At 36.2% G+C, this 15,119-nt stretch overlaps 1 protein-coding gene across 1 annotated transcript in view; it reads right to left on the reverse strand.

Moving 5' to 3' along the window:
• Positions 1–10,718: 10,718 nt before the first annotated feature.
• LOC110454069 (sodium/calcium exchanger 1-like) overlaps positions 10,719–15,119 on the reverse strand; it is an 18,628-nt gene continuing 14,227 nt past the window's right edge. The window contains exons 8-10 of the mRNA XM_021503412.1: positions 14,419–14,597; positions 13,918–14,247; positions 10,719–13,449 (exon numbers count right to left, since the gene is read on the reverse strand). Of these exons, the coding sequence (XP_021359087.1) occupies positions 13,210–13,449; positions 13,918–14,247; positions 14,419–14,597 (749 nt within the window). The 3' untranslated portion in view covers positions 10,719–13,209. The remainder of the gene's footprint in view (positions 13,450–13,917; positions 14,248–14,418; positions 14,598–15,119) is intronic.

Here is a 15,119-nt window from a genome sequence, read left to right on the forward strand (position 1 = left end):
TGATGTCCCACAGATAACGTAGAGCATCTACTACTCAGGGATGTAGCTTCGTGTAGAAATGATGTCCCCCAGATAACATGTAGCATCTACCACTCAGGGAGGTAGCTACATGTAGAAATGTTGTCCTACAGATTACATATAGCATCTACTACTCAGGGAGGTAGCTGCATATAGAAATGTTGTCCTACAGATTACATATAGCATCTACTACTCAGGGAGGTAGCTACGTGGAGAAATGATGTCCCACAGATAACGTATAGCATCTACTACTCAGGGATGTAGCTTCGTGTAGAAATGATGTCCCCCAGATAACATGTAGCATCTACCACTCAGGGAGGTAACTACGTGTAGAAATGATGTCCCACAGATAACATGTAGCATCTATCACTCAGGGAGGTAGCTACGTGTATAAATGATGTCCAACAGATAACATGTAAAATCTACTACTCAGGGAGGTAGCTACATGTAGAAATAATGTCCCACAGATAACATGTAGCATCTATCACTCAGGGAGGTAGCTACATGTAGAAATGATGTCCTACAGATTACACGTAAAATCTACCACTCAGGGAGGTAGCTAAATTAAGAAATAATGTCACACAGATAACATGTAGCATCTACTACTCAGGGAGGTAGTTACATGTAGAAATGATGGCCTACAAATTACATGTAAAATCTACTACTCAGGGAGGTAGCTACATGTAGAGATGATGTCCCACAGATAACATGTAGCATCTACTCCTCAGGGAGGTAGTTACATGTAGAAGTGATGGCCTACAAATTACATGTAAAATCTACTACTCAGGGAGGTAGCTAAATGTAGAAATGATGTCCTACAGATAACATGTAGCATCTACTACTCAGGGAGGTAGCTGCATGTAGAAATGATGTCCTACAGAATACATGTAGAATCTACTACTCAGGGAGGTAGCTACATGTAGAAATAATGTCCTACAGATAACATATAAAATCTACTATTCAGGGAGGTAGCTACATGTAGAAATGATGTCCTACATATAGCATGTAGCATCTACTACTCAGGGAGGTAGCTTCGTGTAGAAATGATGTCCCACAGATAGCATGTAGCATCTACTATTCAGGGAGGTAACTACGTGTAGAAATGATGTCCCACAGATAACATGTAGCATCTACCACTCAGGGAGGTAGCTACGTGTAGAAATGATGTCCTTCAGATTACATGTAGAATCTTCTACTCAGGGAGGAAGCTACATGTAGAAATGATGTCCTACAGATTACATGTAAAATCTACCACTCAGGGAGGTAGCTACATGTAGAAATGATGTCCTACAGATAACATGTAGAATCTACTACTCAGGGAGGTAGTTACATCTAGAAATGATGTCCTACAGATTACATGTAGCATCTACTACTCAGGGAGGTAGAAACATGTAGAAATTATGTCCTTCAGATAACATGTAGCATCTACTACTCAGGGAGGTAGCTACATGTAGAAATAATGTCCTACAGATTACATGTAGCATCTACTACTCAGGGAGGTAGCAACATGTAGAACAACATATAAACCTCTACTAGTCACGATTGTAGCTGCATTGTACATGTAGAAATGATCTCCTGCAGAGCTACATGTAGAAATTATCTCCTACAGATTAATGATTGTAGTAACATGTAGAAATGATATCCCACAGATATCCCTCTACTAGTCCCGATGGTTACTATATCTAGAAATAGATTTTGTTAGCAAAACATCTACCACTTGCATTCTACTACTCACAACCGCAGTTACATGTGAAATCAAACACCCCTACTTATTCTAACAGTAGCTAGAGCTAGTCTCCAATAGACAAAACTTTCATAACTCAGGACAGCAGCATTATGCGATATCCAATAGACATGTTTCACTTATCATGGACGGTTGGATAGCGCAATAAATAGCGCAATCGTCTTTTATCCAGACGGTTCGATTACCTGATTGTACAGAAGAGATCAATCGGACCAACCGGTCGATCACTTAAGATTTCTCCGTGTACTCAGGTTACCTCTCATATTGAGATCTCCAAATATCGAAGTCGACAAGATGGTCAAAATATGTCGATAAAAGTTTATTCACAATTTTTGTACTCAAAATCCTTTAGTCAAGTTACTAGATGTTATGTCAACAGAAGTTAGAATATCTTTAATCGACTGATTTTTACTATATTAATCATCTCCCATAATCTAGTTACCCTAATGAGGCCTTCAACGATAGAATAGTAATATTGTGCAGTAATATTCCCCGTTGACTTACTAAACTCTGAATGGTTGATACAGTGCTTTCTCACTTTACAGTAGTGACCAGACATAGCATCTCAAGACCAGTTGCTAATTGTCACGAAAATAGTTATATAATCTCCCTAAACCAGTTCCTACTATTCGCGTCAAAACATCTTTAATCCCCCATAGCCCAGTTCCTACTTGTACTGCCAAAAGACATATAATCTCCTCTAGACCACTTCTTACTACTCCGGACAGAGGATATGTAATTTCCCTTTGACCAGTTGCTACTACTCACGACAGAGTATATGTAATATCCCACAGACAAATTCAAACCAGTCACGACAGAAGATATGTAATCTCCCATATACCAATTTGTACTGGTTACGACAGAAGCTAGAGTTATTTATTCAATAGACACGGTTCTACTGTCCATGAAAAGAATTAGATTGATCTCCCATGCACAGACTCCTACCAATTCATAACAGATATCGAGTAAACCAATTTATACTAAAAGATACTATATCCCATATACAAGTTTCTACTACTTACAACAGTAACTGGATGGGATCTCCCATGCACCAGTTCCCATACATGTGACATTGGCACCTATTCCTCTCTGCTCATAACCGGCTTTGCATGTGGCTGGAAAGGACTGGCCAACAACTCCTGTTATTATAGTGGTCATTAGTCCAAATAGAGGGCGATCCATACATTCTGTTAAAGACAACACAGGAAATGTATTACTTCAAAATTCTCTCATTTTCTGCACTAGAATATGTACTCATATACAATAAAACCAAAAAAGCAGTAGCAAAAGAATATAATTTATGTATTTTACAGTGCGGGATTCAAAGACTATAACTAATACCTGTAAACACACCAAGTCTGGTTTATTTGCTATTAACAATAACTATATCCTTACTGATTCAGCACCATTATAAATACCTAAAAGTTTAGTAATAAGACACATTTACCTGTATATACACACGCCGTTGTTCGGGTAAGATCTACACATTTACCTGTATACACCCACGCCGTCGTTCGGGTAAGATCTACACATTTACCTGTATACACACACGCCGTTGTTCTGGCAAGATCTACACATTTCTGGCCTGCAGAGCATGCGGACCTGTTGCAGTCTCCTGAAAACTGTATTGCAAAGAAATATGAGAACGAATTTAAACATTCATTACTAAATAATAAAATATTTTAACATTGAAACACAAATGTAACCTTTGTAAATAGCTTAAAGAGTCAAGAGTCTATTAAATAAATAAAAACAATGAAAAGAAAACGAGATTTGGTGAATTAATGCTTTAGTTGTGTGTAAAATTACACAGAAGAACCTTTTTAATGTGGATAAAAAATCGTGTTTTCTTTTACATCGCTGGCAAGAAAGGAGGACAGTGGATGATTTTGTGTGCTTGATAAATATTTGGTTTGCAACAATTAGAAATGCAATATTTTAAAGGCAAGGTGTTGAGCAAGATTGATGAGGAAAGTGGAAAAGGGTGCTGGTCTTCAATTAACATCCAAATGGTAAATTCTCTTTGAATGCATTTTGTTGAGCCTTAACTATAACTTCCATATACATGTACACTAGTATCGCTTCGTAAGAGTACGAAAACAGATCGGCCATTTACAAAGCAGTTTCTCCGAAATGCTGTACCAGAAGTCTTTGATATTAATTTCACACCAAAAAAAGGAATTGTTGTTAATCAACCAAAATATCATTCGGACAAACACAATTGAAAAATTTCAGTGTACTTTTTACTGCTACATGTACTGTTTGTTTAATTTTCTCGTGGAATCACTGATATGGGTATGAGATGTATAGACATGTATTATGAGTTACGATACGTACCCCTGTCCACGTGTCTATATTGCTGTAGGTATAGCCCGTATGCTGGTCGAGCGACCCCGGTTGATTGCTGTCCGAGTCCGTATTAAGTTCGCAAGTCATGTTGCTGTGATAGTTAAAAGACAAGCAACCTGGTCTAGTAAAACACTCATGCGCACACTGCTTGGTCCCCATGTTATCTAGTGTCCTCAATATATAACCCTCCAGACGCTGACCAATGAGTGAGGTACCACGGGCAGAGCTACAGTGACTTGTAGCGGTATGGCCTGACCGTGTCAGCAAACAAACCATTGTTAACACCATGTTCTGTACATATCGCTGAAACCAGTCTCCGTGCATTTTGACATTGGTAGAATCCGTTGACGTCTGGAAACAAATGGGTACATTTTAGTTACAGGGTGTAAATGGGTACAGCATATGTTATAGTATATTTACACCATGGGCATAGGTTAGTTAGAGTGTGTGTGATAATAGGCATAGGTTAGTTAGAGTGTGATAATAGGCACTTGTTAGTAACAGTGTGTTTAAGGCATATGTCAATTACAGTGTGTTAATATACATTTGTTAATAAAAGTGTGTTACATGTAAAAGGCATATGTTAGTTACAATGTGGCAAAAGGCATATGTTAGTTATAATGTGGCAATAGGCATATGTTAGTTACAATGTGACAATAGGCATATGTTAGTTACAATGTGGCAAAAGGCATATGTTAGTTATAATGTGGCAATAGGCATATGTTAGTTACAATGTGGCAATAGGCATATGTTAGTTACAGTAGGTGTATGGGTATAAGGTAGACATTTTGCTAAAATATCTAAGTATCAGTACAGTTTGTAACCTCACTAAAAATGCTTTGAACCTTATTTTGAATGTGCTTATCACAGTTTTCCATAACCCTAACCTTTGCTTTAATAATCTTTAATATTTATTTCCCTCTGTCTCAATGTTCGTGGTGAATATTCATACTAATTTGTGATAAAGATTGTGCTTCTTCAATTAGATCGTCAGCATTAAGTACCATGGAAATCTGTACGAAACCTGTTGAGTAACCATGGAAGCCTTTTATTATTAATTCATTTTCAAGGTCATTGTTGTCCCTTTGAAATACAAGCCATTTGGATTAATATGTATCGCCTGTGCCCCGCTTTGACCATCAATGCACCTGTCAAGTTTGGTTGGTGTAACACTTACAGTCCAGTGAAACTAACTTAAACGCAAAATCTTAATGTTGACGCCGCCGCCGCCGGAAAAGCAACACACAAGTCTCGCTTCCGCTACTTCGTGGCGGCGAGACAAAAACGGATGACATGTTTTCGCATTGTCTTACTTCAGTGATACATTCAAAGCAATCGTTAAAATTTTACTTCTCATTCCTAAGCTCGTGTTTTTAACCATAAATTGTCGCAAAGTACATAATAATCGATCGCTTTGGAAAGACCGGCAAATGTACAAGACAGAATTGATAACAGAAGAGATAATCCGATGTAGAATAGAAATATTATCAACGGTATTGTGACCTGTTCTTAATCGGGCCTATACACTATACTTATCAGCCCGGATAACTTACCTAAGCAGAATGGAGCACGAAGGGAATATATGTCATGTGGTATCAATGTTAGATTATTAAGAGATGACAACTCGGAGCAGAATCAAATTAGGATGGTCAACGGAAAACACGATTTATATGAAATACTAGATATAAACAGTATACATTGTCCGTTGTATCCAAAATGGTAGATTTGTTAAATTATAAAGGGTTATGTTTGCACATTCCTCCTTGCAATGTCTATCATGGTCTTTCGGAACACTTAAAATGGACAATATGGCGATATGGTACAGTAAAATTGTTTGATTTTCTCCACGGACTTTTTTCTAGCGATTATTTCGTGATCTTAATTGCTATAAAGTAAGACAACCACTATATTTATGTGACAGAAACCATGGTTAATTTATGTATGTAATGTTTTATAACTGATCAAAATTACATATAATAATACATTTATGGAATGTGCTAAGTTCAAACCAATTTTGTATTCTCCCTACCTTGTTTAGATTTGGGAGTACATATGTTGTATAGCTTATCATAACAATCGTTCTCAAACTCAAGCTACATTATAATCTAAACTGCAAATTAACTTAACAAAGCTAGCAAAACATCAAAAAAGTATAAAACAAAAACAAATAAACAAAAATTAAAAGAAGGATTTAAATAAAAATGTAATAGTTAATTTCCCCATAGAGCAATGTAAGTTGTTGCTGCATGCCTGACAGCTGTAAGTAAACATGCTTCCCTATACCCATTAGTGGGGGACTGATATGGGTTGTCCAGTTAAGTATCATTAGGTCGATGATACTAATTGGTCAGCACCTATTAGTGATTGACAGCAGTGACGGCATTATCCCCCTCACAGGGAGTGAAATATGTTGTTGAAAGCAGTGGTGACTTACAGCCTAGCTGGGCATCAAAACTACTTGCACCATTCAAACCTGGTACTCTCCATAAGGGGTCTTTTATCCATGTCACAGATTGAGAGCCGTGGACACTGCTATGTACGTTACAGCGTTTCACTAAAGTCATGGGGTACCACTGGCCTCACATACAAACTGTGTATTAGGTACCACTGGCCTCGCATACAAACTGTGTATTGGGTACCACTGGCCTCACATACAAATTGTGTATTGGCTACCACTGGCCTCACATACAAACTGTGTATTGGCTACCACTGGCCTCGCGTACAAACATTTAATTCTCTCTCCCTATCATAAATATTAGTATCCGTCCAATTTAGCTGACACAAGCAATCTAAATTAATAGCAAATTCATACATTAATACATTTGATTAAAGATAAACTAGTAGGAAGGCATAGGGAAATAAAATATGACTCACGTATGCCAGTCTACAATTAAATGATAGAGTGCAAGTCCGATGTTCCAGAGAAAGCTACAGTGTATGGACACATGAGAAAAACGTTCTCGTAATCAGGGGCCTTTTATATTTCCCATTGAGTTAGCCTCAGCATCTAAACAACCTTTCGTACTTACCAAAAACAAACTTATCCAAAAGGATATGGCGTGATTTAAACATTATCAATCAGATCTCCCAGCTTATGTCGATGACCTTACCGGAGCAAAAAATGACCTATGGATTCAGATAGGAAAGCAAAGCTTCCTTTCGAAGAGAAATTTCTTTGAAATATTTCTTCAAACTCAGGAAGCTAGTCTGCACCATGATGTTTTCATCTGTACATGTTAGATCTGCGGGAGTTGGACGACTGATTTAAGTATTTTAGACAGATATCCGGTTATAGTATAATTCTAAGTAAGGATTTATCTTAACTCCTAAATATGCTACCGTGACATTTATATTGACTTAAATTATAGACTTGATTGAGGCTATTCCCTGAAGATTGATTTTTCGATTTATATCGTTCAACCTAGGCAGTTAATACCAAACATGATGACGACGTATAAAATGTTTAACACGGTATTTGTAATTCAAACTTACAAAATATATTTTTGATGTTGTGCAAACTCAAAATTTCTAATTCACTAAAACGACACAATTTTTCGTACCTAACTGGCATGCAAACGAATTGACATAAAAGTGTTATAGTATTTTCTTCTATTATCATCGATTTACATTTGTATATGCAGATGTATAGAGTATACCTGTTATCATTCAGAACTTGATTTATAATTTGTCTTGCCGAAGGATTCCGACGATGAGTTCACGATGTGCCCTAGTTAATAGTAACGCTAAAAGGTCGAGGGGCTGTTTCTTTGTCTTGAATAATTTATGTTTATTTTATTGACCTCATCATTAATGTATAATTTTTCTAACATCACATGTATATGAGAAAAGGGGACCAAATAATCACATACAATAGGAACCATACTAATAAAGGACTCTGCATGTTTAAACAGGTCAAAATTCAAATTGACTTAACCTTTATCTATCAGTTTCATGCAGTTGTCATATCTAATTCCCACAGATGGTACGGCCCGTCTGCTGACAGTGCTGATCACCATGACAACAAGAAGTATGGGTAGATTCAGGTAAACACAAAGACCAGGTAAGACTTGTAGACAAAAACTTGATCATTGATCTGACTCTACACTTATTAACATAAACAACAGATGTGCAATCCTGTTTGTTAAGCGTAGCGGTGTTTGGAAAACTGACCCTAAGCCTAGCTGGCTAGGGGAAGCTATCGAAAACCTTGATTCAACTAATCACGAACAAATCCTACATAAAATGGGGAAAATTTTCAAAATCTCAGATATTCTTGGACATAGAAAAGCAATACCCCTGTATTCTCCTCTGTATGTTACCATGTACTTGGAGGATAGATAACAGAGAGTCTATTAAAGAAACATAGGATGGCTAAACAACATAAATTTAGATCACAGAGAGTTAGGAAAGGAAAATAGGATGGGTAGACAAAAGAAAGTTAAGCAAGAAGAATAGGATGGGAAGGCAACAGAAATTGGAGTAGGGAAAAAAATGGGTAGACAAGAGAAATTTGTGTCAGGAAAAAATAGGATTGATAGACAACAGAAAATTGAGTTAGAAAAATAGGATGGGTAGACAACAGAAAGTTTATCAAGGAGAAATAGGATACTAGTATTAGGATGGATAGACAACGGAAAGTTGATTAAGAAAATTAGGATGGGTAGACAACAGAAAGTTGATGAAGACAAAATATGATGGGTGGACAACAGAAAGTTGATGAAGGTAAATAGGATGGGTAGGCAACAACAGAAAGTTGATGAAAGTAAATAGAACGGGTAGGCAACAGAAAGTTTAGGAAAGGAAAATATGACAGGTAGACAACAGAAAGTTGATGAAGGTAAATAGGACGGGTAGGCAGCAGAAAGTTGATGAATGTAAATAGGACGGTAGGCAAGAGAAAGTTGATGAAGGTAAGTAGGACGGGTAGGCAACAGAAAGTTGATGAAGGTAAATAGGACGGGTAGGCAACAGAAAGTTTAGGAAGGGAAAATAGGACGGGTAGGCAACAGAAAGTTGATGAAGGTAAATAGGACGGGTGGACAACAGAAAGTTGATGAAGGTAAATAGGACGGGTAGGCCACAGAAGGTTTAGGAAGGGAAAATAGGACGTGTAGACAACAGATAAAAAACATAAATGGTGTACAAAAGAAATGTAAGATATGTACATACCAAAATGAAGGCTTCATCGTAGCGAGTGATATCACTGATTCGAGGTCTGATACTCTCGCTTCATCCTCCGAGCTAGCGATGTATTGCGGCAATGAATCACGGTCTAGTACTCTTGTTAACCGATGCTGCTTTGTGCGTATTTATCGTCCTCTGAGTTTGGTGTGGTGATGATGTTAATCAAATGGAACTATTTCTTTCTGTACAGTCAAGTATTAATCAATTACGCTGTTGCATCGAGGAAGTGTCAATTTATCATGCAACATTTCCCAAATGGATTAATTCTATACGAAAGTCATCAAAATAGTATGTCCTGTTGTTCGGCATAACTTCAGACGGAATCAGGTATGAAAAAGATGGTGCGCCTTATGAAACTTGTTATATGTTGAGCGAGTATCGGTTACATGTATAATTGATCAGATCATTACAACGTACCCAGATGTCATATATCAATAGGCTTCTGTGTATGGTTACCTGAACTATGTAAGTCATTTAAGTAAGAAAAAAGAAGAACCGTGTAGCTTTCACGTTTCACACCTATTCTAGATAGAGAACTCGAAATTGTTTTGTATCATCTTAAATGGTATCCAAACTACTTCAGAAAAATGCTGCGTGCGCATGCTCCACTTGTACAACTTCCCAGAACGAAACATTTGGCACCTATGCCCATTTTAACTAGAAACAAAGAACGAATTTCAACAGTCTCCGAAATCCTTAATTTTAGACCGATTTCGTAAAACTGAGTATTTTTTTTAAAGAAAAGTATACCACCTTTCAAATGAGACCAGTTTCAAGAAAGACGAAACAAAAGTTGCTATTTATACGTTCATTTGATGACGAGGTTGAAATCAGCGCAAATTATTATCACATGAGTATTTTCTTAATTTAATCATTATGACAAACAATTCAATTTAGGTTTAAATGATGAAAAAAGTTGTGTTTTTTTTAAAGTGAAAATCGCATTTTTTATCTACCGAATATATAAATACATTCATGCATGATATATATATTCCAGAATATTCCTAGTTTGTGCGTCACCTGCGAAGCAGATGTAATATAGGGAAATCATTCTGGAGGCTCGCTGTAACATAACGTCTGAAAGAATCATTTGATTTCCATGAAACTCTCTTCAGGTGAAGAGTGTATTAATTACCAGCTCAATAAAGATTTTGATCCAAAACTGAAAATCAGCATCGTCGACCACAGCCATCTGAGATTTTGTGAAAAGACATCATTCATAATTCCATCTGAAGTTGATATTAGAAATGTAAAAACCTACGTTATTCTTCTCTTTCAGTTATAGTTAGATGATTGGTACATGTTACAAATTTGCTTCGGGACTTGCTCATCATGAATATTTTTCATTTATCAAACACCATATAGTTTTAATAAAACGATTGAAAACTAATGTACATCTTCAACACAACAAACACATATCAAACCTGGCCATGATTTTTAATATTTCTCTACATTGTCAGATATCAAAGTTGTACAAACATTCATATAATGTAAATAAAGTTTAAAATACTGCTACATTTTGTTAATTGTATATCACAGACGCTTTCCGAAAACAATAACATGATGATATAAGCAGTTCATCAAACTACTTTAAACAAATGATATGAAGGAAAATTAGTACTTGATATATGAGTGCACTCTATTGTGGTATGCATTGGTCAAAATAAAAAATAAATACTTTAAGGTTTCCAACCTTGTATTTTTTATAAAAAATATAGCACTAATAAAAGAAAACAATAAGAAAAAAATAACTGAATCGATGTATAGATTTTAGCATTATTCTATTCTAAATAAAAACAAACAGTGCACTGTGCGAGATCAAGACCCTGAGTTAGCTTTTCTTATGTAATGTGACTTTGGGAAAATAATAATAATAATTTACGGCTTAGCACATTATGATTAGCTGGACGTATTTTAACGTATCTAGTTGTTTTTTTATTAAGACTCAGTGTAAATAAAACAGCCTTATATATTGACAATCACTCCCAGGTAACAATTGATCTAATTCAATTTTCTCTGATTGATAAACCCGGTTTGAAAAAAAAAACAAAAAAAAACCGCTTTCATAATTTTCGCCGTTTGAAGATTTTACTAGAGTAAATGAAATTTCTTAAACAAATCCTACAACAGTGGCTGAAATGTAACTAATAGGCTACAAAATTATGTTTTTCTTTCTATAGCTGTTCTATGTCTATCAATTATGATTGAGAAGTTCATCCTTTCAATCATTCTTTTGCACATATACCCTTCCACTCGAGCTAGCATTCTCAAAATCACAGTAAATATAATAGTTCAATCTTTGTTCTATTCGCATGAAAATCAAAAGAATATATGGATTGCCTGTTACGAATGTGAATGTGAAGTTTTCGTTTCATTTGATTAAAAAACTTTTAGTACACAATATACAAAAGGCAAGCTTCTTTTGAAGACAACGTCCACAAAATAATATACAAAATAAGACAACTCCGTTCATGTTGTCAAAACACAAACATCATTATTTATTATCGGTACGTTCAAAAAGAAATGCTATTGTCAGCCTAATTAAATCATAACAAAAACGTTATTATATTGATAAAGTAGCATTCACAAAAACATACGATGCAAATACAAGTATAACTATATACAGAAAACAAAGGAGAGAAAAGTGCTATCCTGAATTATTTTACTTATATTGTGGCCAGTTAAAATAGTATCGGATCATGGAATGGAAAAAAACAGCTATTATTATTTTGATATTTTTTTAACCAAAATTAACGTTGTATGTTCTCTCTTTGTAGTATCAATAGTTAGATGATACATATAAGTCTTAACATAATACATTTAATCGTCTCGTTATATAAATATTGGCTAAATTGACAAACTTCTGTGTTGTCCTTCCATGATCCTATACGAGTGTTACGATATTAATCCTAAAAATATTAGTTCTTTGGTAGGTTTCTATCTCATATCGTGCTTAATTAAAATAGTTACAAGTTAATGGACGGAAGTCTTGGGAGACGTCACATAATCATATCACAGTCTGGCAGTGACAAACGTACCTTAGGTCACAACAGTCCTATGTGAGTGACCTCACATCAGTTCAATGTCGATGACCTTCATACGTCAGTCCAATGTCTTTAATCCACTCACGCCACTCTAATATCTGTTACCCCTCACATCAGTCCAATGTCTGTTACCCCCTCACATCAGTCCAATGTCTGTTACCCCTCACATCAGTCAAATGTCTCTTACCCTCTCACATCAGTCAAATGACTGTTACCCTCACATCAGTCAAATGTCTGTTACCCCCCTCACATCAGTCAAATGTCTGTTGCCCCCTCACATCAGTCAAATGTCGGTTACCCCCTCACATCAGTCAAATGTCTACAATTCTTCCATGTCAATCAAATGTCTTCAGTTCTCTCACACCAGTCAAGTGTTTTAATTCTCTCATAACAATCCATTATCTGTGACCTTTTTACATCAGCACAATGTCAGTTACCCTCTCACATACGTTTTATAAGAGACACTCTAACATTAGTCAACTATACATGTGAAACACATGCAAACGAAGCTGTATTTATTAAATTACTCAAATGACAAGTTACATGATGGATTGACTTGTTTTCGATGTCAAAGGTAATTTTGTTTCGTGTCCAAACCTGGAAGTTTGATTTCGACAGGCTTTCTGGTATACCGTATCTGTGTACATAATCTGACAGTGTTCCTTACTTTGGTATGCCTCTAGTTCTTTGTGGAAAGCCACCGTCTTAACCAAAATCATCGACGGCATGAACATTCTGAAAGATTGTTGTTTGATATTCTAAATCCTAAATCAGTCTTATTTGTCAATCTTACCATCACTCTCGTGAAGCAAATGTTCATATCCATAAAAAAATACTAAGATTCTATTCTAATGTCCTTATTATGCTCGCTTAAAACCCGGGGATGTGTTCGTATGCATTTAATGAAGCAAGCAATACATATACGACCCACAGCGCAATGCAAAATATGCCCGATAATATTTTGGGGATTTTAGGACCTCCGAGTTCCGCACTTCCAAACACGTTCAAGTTGCGTCTGAATAGTAAGAACATGATGGTCACAAGGGAGCAGATGGTGAAGACGATCACGCTGAATCCCAGTGATCCAGCAGGCACTTCAAACGTGGTCCCCTAGAAAAGAAAAATGAAATCATATTGGGTAGTCTTTAAAAGTACGTATCTCCCAAGTAAAGGTTAAAGTTACGAACACGTTTAACTTTATCATTACCTTTGTTTGTAAATATTGTGAAAAGATGCCTTCCCTAAAAATGAAATGTTAATCACAATAACAAATTTATAGTTTTTCAATATTTGATTATTGAAATAAAAACAGAAAACAGAAAGAAAAAAAAATGAAAAACTTGACATTGGAAGATGTTCTTCGCCAGCAAAACTCCTATTGGTTTCTTCATTCTCTATATATTTAAGGGAGAATACTCAAAGGAAAGAAACTCTTAGTAAAACTCTTCTTAGTGATGATTTTTGATGCTTTACTAGTGATACCTTTACATTTGGCATGTAATGGATATCAAATATACATATGAATAGTAAATAATTGACATTGCATACTCAGAGTATAAATTGTCCTGATTAATTTACCTTTGCTGACCAGTAGACAGCAGCCATTGTCCACGGCAAGCCGAGACCTAGGAAAACGTTTACGGCGTTACTTCCGGTGACGTTTCCAACTGCCGTATCGGCATATTTTTCATTCAGCGCTGCTGTGCGACTAGCAAACATGTCTGGCAGACTGGTTCCCAGAGCAACGAAGGTAATGGCTACGACGCTGTCGTCCAAACCAATGAGGCACCCGAAGATAGAGGCAAGATCTCCAATGAAGGCTGTCAGTAATCCAATCATCCCCAAGGATACAGCAAAACAGAACCATCCTCCCCAGATTGTGGCTGGTGGTACGAGAGCAAAGATGAGCTGCAACAAAAGATTCCAATATGAAGAAAATTTACGTGAACTTTGACAGCTAAAAAGGAACGTTTTGCAGAAATATCCTGATATATTTGGGTTATAGCATGCAATATCAAATTGATTAAGATATTTATGTACCTATTTATGATTTTAAATTAAATAATTTACTGTGTTTACCTTCCAGCCGAAGGTTAAAAAGTGCATGACATAATCAAATGTGGTTGCAGTTTCCAAATCTCCTCCATTGACGTTCATGGCCTCTACAAACTGCTGTCCCCACGTTTGTTTCTGAAGACGAAGCGAGTCTAGGTTGGCGTTGGTCAGGCTGGTGATTCGGCTGACAAGACCACTAAATTCTGTAAGTAAGTTTTCAAGTGATTAATTATTTGAACAATGATAACTGACAAACACTTCGGTTTGGATGCGTGTTTGGATGGAGTGTGATATACATAGGATATGTGATCACTGTTAGATTATAGGTGTGGAATATAAATAGAATTTGAACACCGTATTATTATAGTGGTGGAATACTAATGTTGTAGGAGATGCATATATATAGAATATTAAATACTGTTCAAGCATGGTTGTGGCGTATATATAGAAATTGGACAATAATAGTATAGGAGTGGGATATATAAAGAATGTTCAATACTGCTTAAGTATGTGTGAGGGATATATGAAGAATTTTAAACACTGTGATATTATAGATGTTCAATAATGTAGAATATCGACACTGTAATAGCAAAGGTGTGGGACATATGTAGAATATCGACACTGTAATACCATAGGTGTGGGACATATGTAGAATATCGACACTGTAATACCATAGGTGTGGGACATATGTAGAATATCGACACTGTAATACCATAGGTGTGGGA

Source organism: Mizuhopecten yessoensis, unplaced genomic scaffold, assembly GCF_002113885.1.
Source record: "Mizuhopecten yessoensis strain PY_sf001 unplaced genomic scaffold, ASM211388v2 scaffold897, whole genome shotgun sequence".
Taxonomy (NCBI): Eukaryota; Metazoa; Mollusca; class Bivalvia; order Pectinida; family Pectinidae; genus Mizuhopecten; species Mizuhopecten yessoensis.